Raw genomic sequence first — 21,247 nt, forward strand, 5'->3', positions numbered from 1 at the left:
TTAACAGTGAAATCCTTGCTAATCTTAAACACAAAAAAGAGGCTTACAAGAAGTGGAAGATTGGACAAAGGACCAGGAATGAGTATATAAATATTGCTCGGGCACGTAGGAATGAAATCAGGAAGGCTAAATCACACCTGGAGTTGCAGCTAGCGACGGACATTAAGAGTAACAAGAAGGGTTTCTTCAGGTATGTTGACAACAAGAAGAAACCCAAGGAAAGTGTGGGCCCCTTACTGAATGAGGGAGGCAACCTAGTGACAGAGGATGTGGAAAAAGCTAACGTACTCAATGTTTTTTTTGCCTCTGTCTTCACGAACAAGGTCAGCTCCCAGACTACTGTACTGGGCAGCACAGCATGGGGAGGAGGTGGCCAGCCCTTTGTGAAGGAAGAAGTGGTTCGGGACTATTTAGAAAAACTGGACGTGCACAAGTCCATGGGGCCGGATGCGTTGCATCCGAGAGTGCTAAAGGAATTGGCGGATGTGATTGCAGAGCCATTGGCCATTATCTTTGAAAACTCATGGCGATCCGGGGAAGTCCCGGAAGACTGGAAAAAGGCTAATGTAGTGCCAATCTTTGAAAAAGGGAAGAAGGAGGATCCTGGGAACTACAGGCCGGTCAGCCTCATCTCAGTCCCCGGAAAAACCATGGAGCATGTCCTCAAGGAATCAATTCTGAAGCACTTAGAGGAGAGGAAAGTGATCAGGAACAGTCAGCATGGATTCACCAAGGGAAAGTCATGCCTGACTAACCTAATTGCCTTCTATGATGAGATAACTAGTTCTGTGGATGAAGGGAAAGCAGTGGAAGTGTTATTCCTCGACTTTAGCAAAGCTTTTGACACGGTCTCCCACAGTATTCTTGTCAGCAAGTTAAAGAAGTATGGGCTGGATGGATGCACTAGAAGGTGGGTAGAAAGTTGGCTAGATTGTCTAGATCCATGTCTAGTTGGCAGCCGGTATCTAACGGAGTGCCCCAAGGGTCGGTCCAGGGGCCGGTTTTGTTCAATATCTTCATTAATGATCTGGAGGATGGTGTGGATTGCACCCTCAGCAAGTTTGCAGATGACACTAAACTGGGAGGAGTGGTAGATACGCTGGAGGGTAGGGATAGGATACAGAGGGACCTAGACAAATTGGAGGATTGGGCCAAAAGAAATCTGACGAGGATCAATAAGGACAAGTGCAGAGGCCTGCACTAAGGACAGAAGAATCCAATGCACCTCTACAGACTAGGGACCGAATGGCTAGGCAGCAGTTCTGCAGAAAAGGACCTAGGGGTGACAGTGGACGAGAAGCTGGATATAAGTCAACAGTGTGCCCTTGTTGCCAAGAAGGCCAATGGCATTTTGGGGTATATAAGTAGGGGCATAGAGAGCAGATCGAGGGACGTGATCGTCCCCCTCTATTCAACATTGGTGAGGCCTCATCTGGAGTACTGTGTCCAGTTTTGGGCCCCACACTACAAGAAGGATGTGGATAAATTGGAGAGAGTCCAGCGAAGGGCAACAAAAATGATTAGGGGACTGGAACACATGACTTATGAGAAGAAGCTGAGGGAGCTGGGATTGTTTAGTCTACGGAAGAGAAGAATGAGGGGGGATTTGATAGCTGCTTTTAACTACCTGAAAGGTAGATCCAAAGAGGATGGATCTAGACTATTCTCAGTGATAGCAGATGACAGGACAAGGAGTAATGGTCTCAAGTTGCAGTGAGAGAGATTTAGGTTGGATATTAGGAAAAACTTTTTCACTAGGAGGGTGGTGAAACACTGGAATGCGTTACCTAGGGAGGTGGCGGAATCCCCTTCCTTAGAAGTTTTTAAGGTCAGGCTTGACAAAGCCCTGGCTGGGATGATTTAGTTGGGATTGGTCGTGCTCTGGGCAGGGGGTTGGACTAGATGACCTCCAGAGGTCCCTTCCAACTCTGATATTCTATGATTCTGTGATTCTATGAAAAGTTAAAGGAAACAAAACTTGTAATCACAGAGTCAGATTCCAAGCCCAGAAGGGACCACTCTGATTATTTAGTCTTATCCTCTTGTATAATATCCTCTTCTGCAAAATAATTCATAATTCTATGATAATAATAATTTTATAATAATAATTCCTATTCTGAGGGCCAACTATACAGAGAATGATGCAGTCAGCACACCCACAAAACCCTATATGTGTGAGCACAGTTTGGGGTTTTGAAAGAGAGGGAGAATTTAAACTTTCAGCAGGTAATCTAGGAATCTGACGACTAGAATTTTAGGTGCAGAGAAACAAAAGGATCTATTCTTCCATCACAAACATGGAAGACTCATACCTGTAAAGGCCACTGAGAGTTATACTTCAATTACAGAATAGTTCTTAAAGAGTTCAGCAAAGTACCATGGGCCAGGGAATATGAAAGAACTTTCGAAACCATGTCCTTTCCTTCCTAATGAGTCCTGGCAAACGCCCCACAACTAAGGTGCCTTACCTTTAGAGCCTCCTTTTCCTTTTCTATTCGTTGATGTTCCAGATGTACTTTCACAAGAGCTGCCTCTTTGGCTGTGATCTCTTCTTTAAGCTGATCAACCTGATGAGTCATGATCTTCAGTTTTTTCTTCATTTCGGCGATCTCATCCTAATGGGACAAAACAAATGTTCACCAAACATCTGTCAGGGTGATCTAGGTATATTTAATCCTGCATCGGCACAGGGGGGATAACTAGGTAACCTCCCAAGGGCCCTTGCAGTCCCACATTTCTATGATTCTAAAAAGGGATAAAAGAGAATTCAACTATTTTGAGCCTGGAAGTTCAAGCTATATTGAAACTTGAAATTAAACCACAGCACCTGAGAGGAGAAGACTCTCAACCAAATCCTTATCCTACTAAGCTGTGCATACAAGACATCACTTTTAACGTTAGCAAAGAAAAACAATTCCATTAAATGATCATTTGATGTTCATGCTGGCATGATATTGCAGTAATCAGACTGCTAAAAGGACATTGACAACAACAATAAGCCTGTGAGCCACCTTATTTAGAGCGCTGGACACATAACAGGACCTAGCAGTGGATATAAGTGAATAATGCAACTGTGATCCTATCCATCTGTTTTCATGACTTTATTGGCTTGTTATTCAACAAACATTTGTACAACTGTGCTTTGTTTGCACAAATGTTGGGGGGAGAGCTATTATTAAATGAAAGTACTCATGTGCCAAGGCATGTCTCTGTAGGAAAATGAGCATAATCCTTCACAAATACCCATGCACACATCAGAAGTGGTCAGCCAGCCATTTCTTATATGTAGGCTTTGATTGTTTGGGACTGAGGGTGTTAGGAGGTAGAAAGGTCCCTTGGCTGAAGGCATTTTTCACATGTTCCAGCCCCAGAATATACAGCAAGGTGTTTGAAGTCAAGTTAGATAGCGTGGCAGAGAGATCAGTGACTGTGTATAACTATCCTATGGAACCACTTCTATACACGTACATATACGGTCCTATATCCAGAGAGTCACCTGCTAGTACAACGTTGGGAGGCTGCTTTTGTTTGTGACTGATAGTGACTGTGAGGAATGGTGACAGAAAACTGGAGGACAGTACATTCAATACATGCAGATTCGCTTGGTAGATAAGTGAAATATTTTTGCATAAGACTCTTAACACAGCAGTTCTCCAACTCCAAGCCTCTGGCCAGAGTACCGACACTGACAAAGTTAATCAAATGAGAATGACGATGGGTCACAGCACTTTTCACAAATAACACTGAGGCATATACATTAGATTAATGATTGCAGTGACCGGCTGGTAACAGTGTGATATGAAAAGATCAGTGGATTCAACACATGTATTTGGCAGATGCCTGAAATCGTGTGCAGTAAGGGATTTGGGAATACACTGCAACTCCATAAACACTGCTGACCAGTGCTGTGGTACTAAGTCAATTAAATGACCCAGACAATGATGTAACCTTTGCCACTAGAACTGCGCATGTGCATATACAGACAATTACTCATGTAAATGTAACAGGGGAAAACTAAATGCAAGAAGAAGAAGACCAGATATTTTAAAATCTGGTGCCTGGATACATACCCAAATACACTGCTATCTTTGTGTGTGGAAGAGGACATGAAGGGTCACGTGATTTTTGCAAAGGACAGGGTTAGTTTCATTTAAATAAACAAATAAATGTATTCCCAATGTTGGAAAGAACCCCAAAGCTGAAAGCATGCTTTCAAATCCAGCCAAGAAGTCCCTTTCCAAGAGATTTTACTGAGTTGGAGATTAGGATATCCTGGAGAGCAGAAGCATTGTGGGCTGGGCAGGTTAACTGACAGCCTTTCGTTATTAAACAATCCAAAAAATATCCACAGCTAGCTTTCTTCTATCTGAACAACCTTTTGCCAATTTATATTACTTCCCAAGAGGAATTACTATTTTGCATAGTTTTTAAGTCAAGCCATTTTTTATCCATGGCTGGCTGGCTTGTTACTGAACTATGAATTACTATGTTTTTATTTCCACATACAGTACAGTGTGATTACAACCAAAAGGATGTTTTATCCTCAGCAGTCTTCTGACACACAGAGCTGTCAGCTAGCACAAATTATAAATCAAATAATCCATTAAAGGGTAAATTAATGGCCTCTGTAGTAGGTAGTATCCTGCACAGATCTTTGTGTGGGCTGTATATATACATACACCATGCCAGGGCCTCCAACTGAGACGTCCTTAGTTAGCTAAAGAGTTTAATGCGTCAGAGTGTATCTGACAATTCTGTAGGAGGGTGCAAGAAGTTTGTGTTCTAAATTGATACTGTATCTTTAACAATTATAAAAGGAAAGTAATTTAGTGTTCTCTACATGCTTCACCTGGTTTTGGTGCCTTTCTTGGTACGAACATGTATTAGGATGGAGGACCAATGAATTATGAAGCATGTGAAATTCAGGCACTGTGAGTTCAAGAAATGCCGCTGCACAGCCAGCAATCACAAGGTTGCCAAAGCTTCGGTGGCACAACAAGATGGACAAAATCTGAATGTCCAGCCAGACCACCTTAAGGACCTAGCTAGAATCAATCCACTTGATCTGCCAGGAGGCCACATTTGGGATCTGCCAAAATGACAATGACATGCTTGACCCTTATTTCTGCAGATGCTTCACACATGCAAACATTCACACGAACATTAGTTACCCATCCTCAATTACCAAGTGTTATGTTGTCACAGCCCTTACCTGGCCACAGAGAGGAAGTACAGGAGAGCAGCCCCTTCCCCATTACTCTCCGGACCAGCTCTGCTCAGATAGTAACTCCAGCTGCAGTGGGGAGAGCAGGAGCTATTTGTCTGAAACGCCTGGCTATGAGCAAGGGTCGGAGAGAGCTTGGAAGTCACAGGAGTCTTGGATCCACCTCTGCTCACTGGTGGCCAGAGTTGCTGGTAGGATGCACAGAGGGAGCAAGTAAGCTGCTCCACGCTAAGAGGCGAAGTAACTTACTCCTCCCCAGACTTGGGGTAGTTCTACACTGAAACCAATGGGGCATGATAGCAGGACGTGTAGACATACCTCAGCTAGCTTTAATCTAACTAGTTTGAGTACCCATAGCACTGAAGCCATGGTGGTACAGGCTTCAGCATGGGCTATACAAGCCCACCCAAAACCCTGGGTAATTACTCGGGCACCTAGTCTGCACTGAAGCTGGTGCTGCCAGAGCTTCACTGCTCCAGGACCTTAGCGAGCTAGATCAAAGCTAGCTCAGGCATGTCTACATGACCTGCAATGGCACTCCCTGATTATAGTGCAAACATACCCAGAGTGGGGAACAAGTAGGAAAAGTAACTCTTTGGCATAGCTCATTTTCTGGTCTGCTCCTTGAGCAATGCAGCTACATGCCACCCCTTACTCAGGGTAGATTATAAATGTCCAGTGTGATCTATATATTTATCCTATATTTCCTTCTTCTCTCAAATACTCTAAGGCTCTAAACCACAGTCATCCAGAGCCCAGACTCTGCAGTTTATTGTAGGATTTCTATAGTGTTTAGGTCCTTACTGTTGAATAATGCACTATATTTTTATACAAGTGATCTTTACCTTTCCTCCTGTATTGCTGGAGGGATTCACAGGGAAAAGGTGGAGGATTGTAATCTGAGGGGAATGACAGTGCCTGAAATTCACAAGCCAGGTGGAAACATTTAGTTATGTGGGAAAATGCTACTTCACCTGACAAGTGTTTCTTCCATTGCCGCTTTCTTATACATGAGTCACAGTAGCGAGAGGGTGCAGGGGATGGTGGCGGGGGGTGTGTGTGTTCATTTTCACTTATGTCATGTCTGCCATATGCTTATACCAAACCTAACAGAGGGCAGAGAAGAGGGGAGGAAGGAAAGAAAGGGAAAAATTTCTCTATATGATATGAATATATCTCTCCAAAGTGCCAGGGTCCTTATGCAAAGCAGGGAGCAGTCCAACATTGCACCCAAGGACTGCAAATTTTACTTCTCAATCCAAATGCAAACTGTCCAGATTAGCAGATGACCTAAAAAATTAATGCCCAACACACACACACACACACACACACATATATATAATATTTACACACATATCACCTGTGCAGATTTTATTTATCTGTCTTTCCTTTCCAAAAGTATAAATTAGAATGATTTTCTTAAAAAAAAAAAACAAGCAAAAATCACAGAGTAAAAAATGTATTCTTGTACCTGAGCTTCAATCAGATTTTTACTGTATAGGTTCCTGTCTGATCTCACAGCTTCATACAGATTCTGTTGCTGCTTTAATTTAGTCTCCGCCTCTGCTATCTTCTTCTTGTAGTCAAAAATCTGCATTTCCCGCACTTTGATATCTTCCATGTGCTGGAGGACCTGGAACAGAAAATAGGAAATGAACATGATTAAACCATCTTCCCATGATTATCAGGATGGGACAAAACTTTGTGATTTTCATCTAAGGTGGCAGCTGCAAATCCCTATAATAAGAATCTGTGCCAACAGTCACAATAGTTTGGTCCGAGTGGGAAATTTAACCTTTCTGAGTTGCTGATTTGGGGGAACATTTTATTTTTACCTGATGCCTAGGCTTTGGCTCAGACACAAAGGCAGAATACATATACATTTTAAGGTCAGAGCAACACAAAGCAGCATTCATAGGAAAAGTTATTAGGTTTTTTAGAAAGCCAGGGCCAGATTTCAGATGTTTACCAGCTACTCATTAGGGAGAGAGACAGAAAGAGAATATGTATGATATATTCCAACTGGTTACGATTGCAGATAGATCATTGTGAAGGACAAGAGGTTTCAGTCTCTCTTTCTTCCTTCCAGTTAAATGTTGTTTGAACTAATATCTGATCCCAAATGTTTGATGGATAATTACAGTAATAAGGGAGTCAATCAACTATATTTACAACTAAACAGCCAGGTAAGAAGCCACCATAGTAGCATTCATGAGGGGCTGGGAATGGTGAAGTGTGGAGATGGATGGTGGTGGATGGATTTTGATGAGGGATATTTTGCCCAGGGAAGATCACATTTGTTGCTAATGGAGATTGGAGAATTTGAGAGGGAGATCCTTATTAAAGTGTTGGTGGCATACCACTTCAAGGGGAATGACAAGTACTATGTTAAAGAAGAAACAACAAAAATGGTTTGCCTGATCATTTTGCTGGACTTTTTAGTGATGCTCTATCAAAAATAAGCCCCTTCACCCTGCTGGCGCAGATTTCATAACAGATGAGCATAATCAAGCAGCACTGTATGGCTATTCAACCAGAATGCATCAAATATTGCACAGAAAGAAAACTAAATATGGGCAGGGGCACAAAGTGAAGAATATCTGCTTTTGGTTTCATCATGCGGGGCGGGATAAGAATTCCACCTTTAAAATGAGCAGAAATACCAAGGGATATAAAAACAAATGAGGAAAACAGCTTTATGCATAGACACGCAGGAGGAATAAACTCTGAATTACAATTGCAATTCATACCCAAGTGTCTGGTCTCCATTCTTTGAAAGTAATGGTTCAAGGAGCAGTAGAATTTGTATTCATATAAATTCACAGGAATATAAAAATGTTTGGAACAGACACGCAATAACAGCAAAGTTAGCAGTTAGCATAGTTGTCCCCTTCTGTGAATGTGACAGCAGAGCCAATGTACTGCAAGGTCTTTAGGGGGCTGGCTATGGGGCAAGAGCTTAATGAATTGATTACTCTACAAGACACCTTCACCCAACTCTGGAGACTAAGCGTATCTAAATATAGAACGTTTTATCACAGCAATGGGGCTGGAGTTCCAGCACATTTGTAGCTGACTGCAGAGGAGCCCAGAAACTGCTTGCAATGCAATATGAAAGCAGAGTCCCAGTTTATAATCTACTCCTGCCTTTTCTTTTTGTGTTAAAACAATTTACCAATAGTAATAAGAGTGAGATAAAATCAATAAAGAGTGTTTAAAATCTGCAGCGTAGCCTAGTGACTATATAAGCTGAAGCAGGATTTGAAAGTAGGTCACTGCATTTGTAACTCTTTAACTTGTATTTGATGCAACATAAGTGATAAACTTCTGGACTAAGTTTTCCAAGTTGGTACACATGGTTTTTACGCTGACTACGCCTTTTGTGAAGTGATGAAACTCAAACAATTCCCCTTTAAAAATACCAAAAAGGCTCGCACAATGTGATCCAGGGGCTGATTCTGTGAGGGGCTGAGGGCCCTCAAATCTAATAGGGTTGAAGGCACCCAGCAACATTCAGGGGGAGTTCACTTCTGTGCATAGGGCCATCACAAAGCCTATTCATTTACATACCATCGAAGCTAGAGTGACCATATTTCTCTATGCTCAATACAGGACACCTGGTAAAATTACTCATATTCATAGATTCATAGATTCATAGATATTTAGGTCAGAAGGGACCATTATGATCATCTAGTCTGACCTCCTGCACAACGCAGGCCACAGAATTTCACCCACCACTCCTGCGAAAAACCTCTCACCTATGTCTGAGCTATTGAAGTCCTCAAATCGTGGTTTAAAGACTTCAAGGAGCAGAAAATCCTCCAGCAAGTGACCCATGCCCCATGCTACAGAGGAAGGCGAAAAACCTCCAGGGCCTCTTCCAATCTGCCCTAGAGGAAAATTCCTTCCCGACCCCAAATATGGCGATCAGCTAAACCCTAAGCATATGGGCAAGATTCACCAGCCAGATACTATAGAAAATTCTTTCCTGGGTAACTCAGATCCCACCCCATCTAATATCCCATCACAGGCCATTGGGCCTATTTACCATGAATATTTAATTACCAAAACCATGTTATCCCATCATATCATCTCCTCCATAAACTTATCGAGTTTAATCTTAAATCCAGATAGATCTTTTGCCCCCATTGCTTCCCTTGGAAGGCTATTCCAAAACTTCACTCCTCTGATGGTTAGAAACCTTTGTCTAATATTCAAGTAAGTTCAACAGCAATCCATCGGAACTATGCAGTGCAAATGTTCAAATGAACATCAAGTTGACTGAGCCCCTGTTAAAAAGAAATGCTGCGTAGTTGGATTCTTTTTATTTACCTTATTATCTTTAAGGCTTTAGGGTTCACACGGGGAGGGGTGACACACACACAATCTCATACACCTCTCCCACAGAGGGGAGTGGGTGACCGACCGACCCGACCCAACCCTCCCTGCCCAGCACTCTCCTCCCTCCATGCCTGGCTGGGCCCCCAGGATGGACCCGCCTCACCTGGTACCTGGCACCTCGTCTTCCTGAGGCAACACGTGGAGGGCACGCAGAATCACATGCTCCCTCTCCCCAGATTTCTGCCAGGGTTCACACCACAATGTGGCCAGCAGCCACCCTTCTGCACTCTTCAGGAGGGAAGGGATGGGAGCTGCTTCCATCCGCAGGGGAGGAGTGGGGGAAGGGATGACCTGGCCCTTGTCTTTGCAGAGCTCATCTCTTTCCCTTCCCTCCCTCCCTCCCCCTCCCCACTCCCCTGTGCTTGGAAACAGCTTGTCCCTTCCTGCCCACACAGTGTCAAAAGGCAGCTAACACCTCGCAGCTGCTGCTGGCCACTGACATAATCCAGCCACCCACTGACACAATAACCCAGCCGCCTCCTGTCCTCCGTCCCACCCCTACAGTGCAGGCAGGAAGGGGATAAGCCCTAAGGATGCATTGTGCACTGGGGGCCCGAGGAACCTGACTGCAGGGGCTTCAGCAAACTGGGCCAGAGAGGTGGCTCAGCAGGGGAGGATTTCTAAGGGACGGAGCAGCCCCGTGCTCCCTGGGAGCAAGACCCAGGGTGGGGGGTGCAAGACACAGGGAGGGTGTTAAGTCCCTGCCCCGGGGGCTGCTATGGAGCCTGCAGGTTTGGGGCATGAACAAGCTGGAAATTGCTTTCCCCACACACACACTCCAGAGCTTAGCTGAGGGGCAGAGAGGCTTCCCATGCCAGCGCTGTGTGTGGCTTTGGCACATGAAGCCCTACTATGAGGACTTAAGTGGGAATTAAGTGATGTATGGGCCCCGTGCTAACCCTCTAGACGGGGTGTATTTTACCCTAAGGCAGCACAGGAAAGAGGATATTTTTGGTCTGGTAAATCCTTTATGAAAATGGTAGTGCAGCCCAGAGGCACATGTACAACCTGAAAGCAACTGACTAGAGTACATGGTGACAGGGTCCCTTTAAACTCCCAATTTGTATCAGGAAAACTAATCATTCATATGTGTATTTTGGGGGGAAGGTGATTTCCTTGCACTCATGCAAAAACCAGAATCTGCATAATTACTCCAGACACTGAGTGCATAGTTGAGAAGGCCAGTGAGGCATTTGCCTTCAAGCCATAACATGTGCAATTACACTGATGCAATTTTGCATCGTGTGCCACGCCCAGTTTTGTAGTGCATGAAATTAAACAAGACTACAGTATAAAGACTGAGCAAGATCCTTGGCTGTGGGCAAGAAGTGCATGGTGCAGGTCAGAATGGGGGTGCCAAGGTAGCCTTTGTACAACCCTGATCTTGGCATGTTAGAGCAACCAGAAGATTCCTCTACATTACACTGCCTGCCAACAGCCTCCAGGGGACAATGTGGCAGCCAGGAATCAGCCAGGTGTGAGAATCTTGGCCATACCCCCTTTTCCTCAGCCATGCGCCTTACACTGGTGACATAGGATTCTTCAATAGGGCACTTTAAACTGGTGGAGGGGCACAGTGTGGCCACAGCTTAGCAAGGAAAATCAGCCATTATTTTGAGGCAGCTTTCCGTTGTAGCCTCGGACATCTTATGTGTATATTTGGCTATTATTTACTTCTTCACCATTCATTTCAGTGAACCTGCCCAAGAACTCAGTATTGGATCCTCGCTTATTTGCTTCACTTTATTTAACCGCTGTGAGATCTTGAGAAGTTCTACCTACTTCTTAAATATCCTGCTATAGCATTAAGCTTTCTATAGATGAAGCGTATTAAAAAAGAAATAGGTTTCTGGATTTTCTTGGGTATGACATTAACCTTGTAATGGGCTTTTGGAGATACAACACTGCTTCGTAACCTCTAGTTAACCATGGCCAGGGAACAATGACAGGTGAGATTGAAGGGTTTATTCAACTGTTTGCTGTCCAACAGATTCTGAATGGTGAGTCTGAAGCTGCAAGAGGGAACAGAGATTTTAACAACTTGAAGTTTCAGGTGAAAACAGCCTACTTTCTAAAGAGAAATGTCCCACTAACACTTGTAGTGAGTTAATACAGCCCACACAGGAAAGATTTTCCTCTCATTTATACTGGTGTAAATCAGGACTCACACCACTGAAGTCAATGGAGTTACACCAGTGTAAAAGTGGTGTAGGTGAGCAGAGAATCAGGAACAATGAATAGAAGGGTGAATCTAGCACGAAGTCTCACCATAAAATCCTTTGCCATCCTGGTTGTAACTTTAAACAACAGGCTATTCATCAGATGCCTGAAACAACAGTATTGTAGCTCGAAGGGCACAGTCGTGCCTTGAATTTACAGACCTGTGTTAGGGTCAGTGTGGCATGGCAGGCCCCAGCAGGAGCTCTGGAAGGCACTGGGCGTCAGACAGGCATTCCTAGAATCCCTCAGGAGCACAGCAGCTGTGCCATCGGGGTATATCATGTGCCCCCAGGAGGCTGGCTAGCTCCACTGATTGGTGCAGAGGGGATGACACAGCCATGGCTGTCCACAGGGGAGAGCCTCTGGGAAGAGAATCTTCCCCCAAGTTGGCATAAGGCTCCTCTATTGCAGTATAAGGGCTGCCACTATCCCCAGGTTACTGTGCAAGGGGGAATGGCTAGCAGAGAGATTTGCATAATCACAGATATACCAGCCTCACCCAGAGCCCTGCCCTCAAAAAGGAAAGAGCAACTGAGCACAGGGAGCCTCTGCAGAGCACACACAGGGTGTGAAACTCTGTGCTAGTCCCAGCAACTTGCTCCAGTCCTGATGTGATCAGGGATCTCTGCAGCTGCACAGTGAGTCTGGATTTGCCCCTTAGTGAATCAAATAAGCGTAAAAATCCCCTGTAAATGGGTAAACACAATACAGGCACCATTACACAAACAGCCCTAGAGTCACAACCCCCATTTCCTGAGGCTCTGCAACAGTGAGGCCACTATTCCATTGACCACACTTTGCCATGGGTGATGTCTGACAGGCTCTGAGAGCACTTGAATGGGTGTTTTAGGAGTGGCCTAGACCTGCAAGGACTTCACCTCCCACCACATTGCATTAGATGCACATGTGTTAGGGTAAAAGGGTTATGGAACTTTCACATTAAATGCCAAAAATGTTGCACCCAAAGTGGAAAAGTCAGAAAACCCTCAAGCATTCATCCTTTTCACCCTAGGTACAAAAAAGTGTGCACAGCACTAATCAGAAATGCATAGTTCTATAGCAAGATCCTTGCCGTTCTGATTTCTGTGATTTACAGCTTGACCGTACTTTATAATGATCCTAACTCATAGCTACATGATTAGATGCAGTGCGGGGAGGTACATAAAATGTGACTTTGGAATAAAGAGAAATCTCACTTAAATGGAATATTATTCCAAAGAAATTATATGAAGTAAGCCAGACAAGAGGGTATGTATCATTCAAAGATGATTTAGAAGCCACTGATCACATGAATGTGTAAGAGGTAATTATAAAGTGAGAAGGTAGCAAATAACTTGTGAGTTGAAACAGCCTGAAGGCTAGCTTCCCAGTAAATCAAAGAGCTTCTTGGAGAGCTCTGCAATGTGATCTTCAGCAATTAATGGAACATGTCATTGTCATGTTCCTGAGCACACCATATGAAATAAAGCGGTACAGAAGGCTAAAGCTTGCTCGGGAAGGACAGGCAGGGAAGAAAAGGAGGAGGTGTTGCCTTATGTATTAAAAATGTGCACACTTGGACTGAGGTTGAGATGGAAATAGGAGTCAGACTTGTTGAAAGTCTCTGGGTAAGGCTAAAAGGGGTAAAAAACAAGGGTGATGTGATGGAAGGGGTCCACTTCCAGGAAGAAGAGGTGGAAAAAGCTTTTTTTAAACAACTAACAAGATCATCCAAAGCACAGGACTTGGTGGTGAGGGGGACTTCAACTACTCAGCCATCCAGAGGGGAAGGATAGCTCAGTGGTTTGAGTATTGGCCTGCTTAAACCCAGGGTTGCGAGTTCAATCCTTGAGGGGGCTGTTTAGGGATCTGGGGCAAAAATTGTGGATTGGTCCTGCTTTGAGCAGGGGGTTGGACTAGATGACCTCCTGAGGTCCCTTCCAACCCTGATATTTTATGATCTGATGGGGAAAATAACACAGCAGGGCACAGATTATCTAACAAGTTCTTGGAATGTATTGGAGACCATTTTTTATTTCAGAAGGTGGAGAAAGCTACTAGGGGAGAGGCTGTTCTAGATTTGATTTTGACAAATATGGAGGAACTGGTTGAGAATCTGAAAGTGGAAGGCAGCTTGCATGAAAGTGATCATGAAATGATAGAGCTCATGATTCTAAGAAATGGTAGGAGGGAGAACAGAACAATAAAGACAATGGATTTCAGGAAGTCAGACTTTAGCAAACTCAGGGAGTTAGTACATAAGATCCCATGGGAAGCAAGTTTAAGGAGAAAAACAATTGAAGACAGTTGGCAGTTTTTCAGAGAGACATTATTAAGGGCACAAAAGCAAACTATCGCACTGCGTAGGAAAGATTGGAAGTATGGCAAGAGAACACCCTGGCTTAACCAGGAATCTTCAATGAGCTAAAACAGCAGTTCTCAAACTGTGTATCGGGACCCCAAAGTGGGTTGCAACCCCTTTTAATGGGGTCACCAGAGCGGACTTAGACTTGCTGGCATCTAGGGCCAAATCCCGAGCCCCACTGCCCAGGACTGAAGCTGAAGCCCAAGAGCTTCACCCTGAGTGGTGGTGCTCAGGTTACAGTCCCCCTGCCTGGGGCTGAAGCCCTTGGGCTTTGCCCCCACAACAGGGCAGTGGGGCTTAGGCAGGCTCAGGTTTCAGTCCCCGCTCCTGGGGTCATGTCGTAATTGTTTTTGTTAGAAGGGGGTCACGGTGCAATGAAGTTTGAATATGAACAAATAACACAAGTATATAGGGACAAACTTAGAAAGGCCAAAGCACAAAACAAGATCAGACTAGCTAGAGACATAAAGGGTAACAAGAAAACATTCTAAAAACACATTAGAAGCAAGAGGAAGACCAAAGACAGGGTAGGCCCGTTACTCAATTAGGGGAGAAAAACAATACCAGAAAATGTGGAAATGGCAGACGTGCTTAACGACTTCTTTGTTTCGGTTTTCACCAAGAAGGTTGGTGGTGACCGGATGTCTAATATAGTGAATGCCAGTGAAAATGAGGTATGATCAGAGTCTAAAATAGGGAAAGAACAACAAGTTAAAAATTACTTAGACAGGTTAGATGTCTTCAAGCCATCAGGGCCTGATGAAATGCATCCTAGAATACTCAAAGAACTGACTGAGGAGATAGCGGAGCCATTAGAGATTATCTTTCAAAAGTCACGGAAGAGATTCCAGAAGACTGGAAAAGGGCAAATATAGTGCCAATCTATAAAAAGGGAAATAAGGACAACCCGGGGAATTAGACCAGTCTGCTTAACTTCTGAACCTGGAAAGATAATGGAGCAAATAATTAAGAAATCAATTTGCAAACATCTAGAAGATAATAAGGTGATAAGTAACTGTCAGCATGGATTTGTCAAGAACAAATGGTGTCAAACCAACCTGATAGCTTTCTTTGACAGGGTAACAAGCCTTGTGGATGGGGGGAAGCAATAGACGTGGTATATCTTGACTTTAATAAGGCTTTTGATACTGTCTCGCATGACCTTCTCATAAACAAACTAGGGAAATGCAACCTAGATGGAGCTACTATAAGGTGGATGCAGAACTGGTTGGAAAAATCATTCCCAGAGAGTAGTTATCAGTGGTTCAGTCATGCTGGAAGGGTATACTGAGTGAGGACCTGCATGGATCAGTTCTGGGTCCAGTACTGTTCAATATCTTCATCAATGATTTAGATAATGGCATAGAGAGTACATTTATAAAGTTTGCGGACAATACCAAGCTGGGAGGGGTTGCAACTGCTTTGGATGATAAATTATAATTCAAAATTGATCTGGACAAACTGGGGAAGTGGTCCGAAGTAAATAGGATGAATTCAATAAGGACAAATGCAAAGTACTCCACTTAGGAAGGAACAATCAGTTGCACACATACAAAATGGGAAATGACTGTCTAGGAAGGAGTACTGGGAAAAGGGATCTGGGGGTCATAGTGGACCACAAGCTAAATATGAGTCAACAGTGTAACACTGTTGAAAAAAAGCAAACATCATTCTGGGATGTATTAGCAGGAGTGTTGTAAGCAAGACACAAGAAGTAATTCTTCTGCTCTACTCCATACTGATTAGGCCTCAACTGGGGTATTGTGTCCAGTTTTGGGTCCACATTTCAAGAAATTGAAGAAAGTCCAGAGAAGAGCAACAAAAATTATTAAAAGTCTAGAAAACATGACCCATGAGAGAAGATTGAAAAAAATTGAATTTGTTTAGTCTGGAAAAGAGAAGACTGAGAGGGGACATGATAACAGTTTTCAAGTACATAAAAGGTCATTACGAGGAGGAGGGAGAAAAAAACTTCTTCTTAACCTCTGAGGATAGGACAAGAAGCAATGGGCTTAAATTGCAACAAGGGAGGTTTACGCTGGAAACTTCCTAACTGTCAAGTTGGTTAAGCACTGGAATAAATTGCCCACGGAAGTTGTGGAATCTCCATCACTGGAGATTTTTAAGAGCAGGTTGGACAAACACCTGTCAGGGATGGTCTGATAATACTTAGTCTTGCCATGCGTGCAGAGGACTGGACTAGATGACCTCTCGAGGTCCCTTCCTGTCCTATGATTCTATGATTCTACAATAGGAGGCAATGGACACAACAAAAAGCTTTTGCGCAGATTCTCCAAGTAGCCCATGTATCACAGACTGGATTGAATTAGTATGTTCAGAGGTAATAGGGAATTTTACAAATCCCCATCCTGTGAAGTGCTGAGCTCTTCTTGCAGAGTGCTGAGCATCCTCAACTCCTACTGCCTTCAGTGGAATTTGAGGGCACTCAGCAGCTTGAAGGATCATCTTTGCAGCTTAAATAGGGCTGAGAGAATAAGACATAAATGAACACAGAATACCTCTCTGTGGCTCAGAAGTAACATGTAGGAGACCTAGGTTTGAATCTCAGACTATTTCGCATTCCCGGAGCAGGGTGGTTGGGAGAAAAGCAATGGCAGCACACTCAGGGTACATCTACACAGCAAAAAAAGACCTACAGCAGCAAGTCTCAGAGCCCATGTCAGCCGATTTGGGCCCATAGGGTACGTGCTATGGGGCTACAGATAGTAGTGTAGATATTTGGGCTCGTGCTGGAGCCCAGGCTCTGAGACCCTCCACAAGCCCAAGTCTGTTGACCCAGGCTCTAAGACTTGCATTGCAAGGGTTTGTTTGTTTGTTTTTCACTGTGTAGACATACCCTCAGATCCCAGTGGCCTTGCCTGGCGTATCACTGCAATCTTGCATACCTGGCCTTGCGTATCACTATCACAGTCACTGGACCTCCCAGACAGAGCAGAAACATAGTAATGTGTCTCATACACAGAGAAAGAAAAGTGACTTAAGCAGGGAAAAGGAAGATCTTGATGAAGGAGCAACTTTGATTTGAACCTAGGCCCCTGGAGATATTAACCTGTAAGTAATTAACCATTGGAACAATTTACCAAGGATCATGGTGGATTCTCTATCACTGACAAGTTTTAAATTGAGATTGGATGTTTTTCTAAATATCTGCTTTAGGAAGTATTTTGGGGAAGTTCTCTGGTCTGTTGTTATATAGGAGATCGGACTAAATGATCACAGTGGTCCCTTCTAGCCTTGGAATCTATATATCTGTGATCAGTTTGTAAAGATCACCATGTGGGGCAATAGCAAGGCAGCAGAGCCAAAGAGAAGTTGGTTAAAAAGTCAGGAAAATCTGGCAGAGGATGGACATGGCCAAAATTATTTTTAACCACATGGAAGATAGGGGAGAAAAAGAAGATGCTAGCCTAGAACAGTGAACAAATGTACAAGACAGTCCTGAGTGCAACGATCTGCCTAAAACCCACAAGCTTTATTAAAATCTTTGTAAACTCTCTGCAGACCATTGCTCAGTCCTACCTATCAGCTAAATCTAGAATGTCAGGAACTGAATCTAGTCTCTTTCCAATTTTGAGGGGGAGAGAGAGAGATGGATGAATCGTGTGTACACAAATCATCTCATACCTTCTGGGTGAGTTCACTAGCTTCATTGATATAACGGTCTCTCTCTTTTTCCAGCTGGTAGATGATCTTCCTCTGCTTCTGAGCCTCATCCTTATAGTTCTGAATTTCTTCTTCCAAGTTCCTCTTGGACTGTTCATGGAGCTTCACCAGGTTCAGCTGCTTTTGAGTGACACTGGCAGCCTTTAGCAAGTTCTGCAAAAAGAATCCCAAAACAATATCCACCCATGTCTGTAACTCAGAATGCTGCACTGTACACACTATGTTAAACACTAGCTTGTGTCTGAGTGGGTTAGGAATGCCCTCGAGTCATTACACCTTATCAGATCCGCTAAATTAATGACACTCAGTCTCCAAATATGATCATGAGACTGTCTCCATGAGTCTGACAGTCACTAAAGCAGTGGTCCCCCAACTTTTTATGGCACGCCCACCCTTACTCGTAATGTGATCTGTCCATGCCATTCCCCAACCTCATCCCCCACCCTGGGCCAGGAACGGGACCATGGTCCAGGCCAGGGCCCAAGGCCGGAGCAAGAGCTGCAGCTGGGGCCACGGCTGGGAGCAGAGTCACACCCAGGGCCAGGAGTGGGGCCGAAGCCAGGAGCAGGGACAAGGCCAGAGGCCAAGGCTGGGAGCAGAACTGCAGCCAGTTCGTGGTGGGGGCTGAGGCTGGGGGTGGGGCTGGTGCCACAGCCAGGAAACTGGAATGGAGCCACAGCTAGGATGCAGTCGGGGCTGGCAGCTGGGGCCACGGTCAGGAGCGGAGGTGTGGCTGGGAGCCAGGGACTGAGGTTGGGGCCATGGCTGGGGGCAGGGCTGGGGCTGGGGCCGGAAGTGGAGCTAGGGCCAGGACCAGGAACAGAGCCACAGCCAGGAGGACCAGGAGCCAGAGCCGTATCTGGGGGCAAGGCCGGAGTACAACTGGGGGCAGAGCAGGGCTGGTTCCCAGCTGGCCCAGGCCCCGCTGCACCCCACCCCGAACGTTCCTCCGCATGCCCCTCTGGCAGGGAAAAAACCCACAGTTTGGGGATCACTGCATAAAGAATGAGGCAGAGCCCTGTGTTGGGCTATTTTTTTTAATCTCTGCTCCCATCCCACCTTGCAATACCCACTCCTGCCCACTCCCGCATTGTTTCTTACGGGTTTATCCCGCTCCCACCCAAACCTCAGATCCCACAAATCCCGCAAGAGAGACAGATTCCCCATGCTACTTAAAAAACAACAAAACAAAAATTAAAAAAAAACCCACCTCCGTTAATATATTATATACATAAAGGGAATTCGGACACAATTTTTACCACTAAAAGAATAAAACAAATCTTGCTTAAGCCATGTAAAAAAATACTTTAACTCCTGTTGTAATAGACACTAAATTTCTTTCTATTCCTTGCTTAAATTTAAGTATTAAAACCTTTATTTTATTTTTTTTTAAAGAAAAACTTTCTTTACCTTGCTGAAATTCTATTTATGACAAACTGACCAGAGATTTAGTGTTTTCCTGCAAATTACTGGAGTTTGAGTTTTTTTGCCACACAATTGTGGCCTCAACAAATTACATTTCACCCGCTCCCACTATTATGGCAGCAGATCCTGCGGGAGCTCCTAGTCCTGCTAGAGGGCTCTAGAATGAGGCAGTATTTTTGAATTGGAAGCTGGGCTACTGATGTTTGCATTACAGAAGGAATGGAGAGGGTTGTTCATAAGGGGGAATAATGAAGGCACTGGGGAACACCTTCCAATCCCATTTTCTAGTAACCAGGTTGAACCTGTAAACTGAGCAAGGTTGGCCTGCAAGTCATAGAAGGAGAATAAACAGGACACCAAGATCTCAGTTTAATCAAGTTACTTTTCTAACCTCACTTTAAAAAATCCTTCAAAATCCTTCAAAACTAAAGAATCAGTTTTTCACCCTCTTCAAAAGGTGACCCTGTAATAGACTCATTCAGGATGCAGAACAATGTTTAATTCTCAACCAAGTGAGAAACCTAAAGAATCACATTATAGAGTCAAATCTACCAAACTCAGTTTCAGAAAATGGTGGCAGGAGAGATCAGGGTTAAAAACAGACAAGGCTGTGATGCAGACAGATGGTGTGTTTTTTATTAGCACAGCCCTAATTTGACTAGATTAACATTAAACTCGATATGTTGTAGATACTACAAGCAGAGGAGTAATCAACTGCTTAGAATATCAAATAACACGTTTGCAATAAAGGCAAATGCACATAACACTTACAGTCCCCTGCTGTTTTATATGCTAATACTAAGAAGTCCCTTTTGTGTTCACAGATAGTAATGTTGTTTCAATTCATAGAAAGGGGGGGGAGCATGGTTTAAACTACAGACATCTCATATTCAAGGCAAGATATTTGTTTACCAGTGTTAGCAAAGCAAGCTCACCTTGTTTAATATGTCCCTTTCTCTCACCAGCTCATCTATGGCTTTCTTATCAATTTCTACCTGCTTTTTAGCAATCTCCAACTCTAAAAGCAAGGAAAAGATTATTAAACTCTGGGTTCAAACTGCATAGCTGGCAAAAACAAAGGTCTGTGGACTTTTTAAAAAGCTTTATTAATATTATATAAATGGAGATATAATTTATGACCTCCATTTGCAAATTCAGGTGCCTAAATTTAGGGATGTGAATCCATATTTAGGCACTAGTGGAGCATTAGGCCAAGATTTTCAAAAGGGACGAGTGATTTTGGGTGCCTCTGATTTTAATTTGAGACACTGTAAAGGAGCTGGATTTTCAGAAAATGCTATGCACTCTGAAAATCAGGTCATTTAAAGACATCTCAAGCTTGGCATCCAAACGGTGAGTCTCCTGAAATCACTAGTTCCTTTAGAAAATATTGGATTTAGATTTACAGAGTTGTTTTAGGTTTAGTAACAGCCGTGTTAGTCTGTATCCACAAAAAGAAAAGGAGTAATTGTGGCACCTTAGAGACTAACAAATTTATTTGAGCATAAGCTTTCATGAGCTACAGCTCACTTCATCGGATGCAATCCCTCTGGGTCAAATCCAGTCCTGGCATAAGGGCATAACTCCATTGGCTTCACTGAAGCTGCTCCCACTTAAGGCAATCTAGATTTGGCCCTTCATCCAAATACAAAGACGAATAAATCACTAACAAAATAAGTAAGAGGACATATGTGTCTGAACCAGAAATTGACATGCTGATATCGGAAAGGCTGAGATGCAGGCAATACAATGCACTGGAATGCATGAGAACAATCAAAGTTGCCAGGAGGTGCATTGTTATCTGTTGCCTTTCTCACCCATTCAAAGACAGAGCTGCATTTCCTGTGTCTTCCCCTCCATCCCAGCATGAGGCCTGATCCGATGAGGCAACAGCAGAATGGCTGTGAGACCCTTACCTTTCACAGTTGTGGAGATATGAATATGAAAGA

General features: G+C 43.9%; 1 protein-coding gene across 3 annotated transcripts in view; it reads right to left on the reverse strand.

Annotated features, from left to right (window-relative positions):
- CFAP58 (cilia and flagella associated protein 58) overlaps positions 1-21,247 on the reverse strand; it is a 450,541-nt gene that overhangs the window by 407,452 nt on the left and 21,842 nt on the right. For all 3 annotated transcript variants that reach the window (XR_012160075.2, XM_073354430.2, XM_073354432.2), the window contains exons 8-11: positions 20,234-20,316; positions 17,835-18,026; positions 6,696-6,857; positions 2,469-2,615 (exon numbers count right to left, since the gene is read on the reverse strand). Coding sequence is in view for 2 of the 3 variants with exons in the window: in XM_073354430.2 (XP_073210531.1) it covers positions 2,469-2,615; positions 6,696-6,857; positions 17,835-18,026; positions 20,234-20,316 (584 nt within the window). In the remaining variant the exon portion in view is untranslated. The remainder of the gene's footprint in view (positions 1-2,468; positions 2,616-6,695; positions 6,858-17,834; positions 18,027-20,233; positions 20,317-21,247) is intronic.

This window comes from Lepidochelys kempii, chromosome 7 (assembly GCF_965140285.1).
Source record: "Lepidochelys kempii isolate rLepKem1 chromosome 7, rLepKem1.hap1, whole genome shotgun sequence".
Classification (NCBI taxonomy): Eukaryota; Metazoa; Chordata; order Testudines; family Cheloniidae; genus Lepidochelys; species Lepidochelys kempii.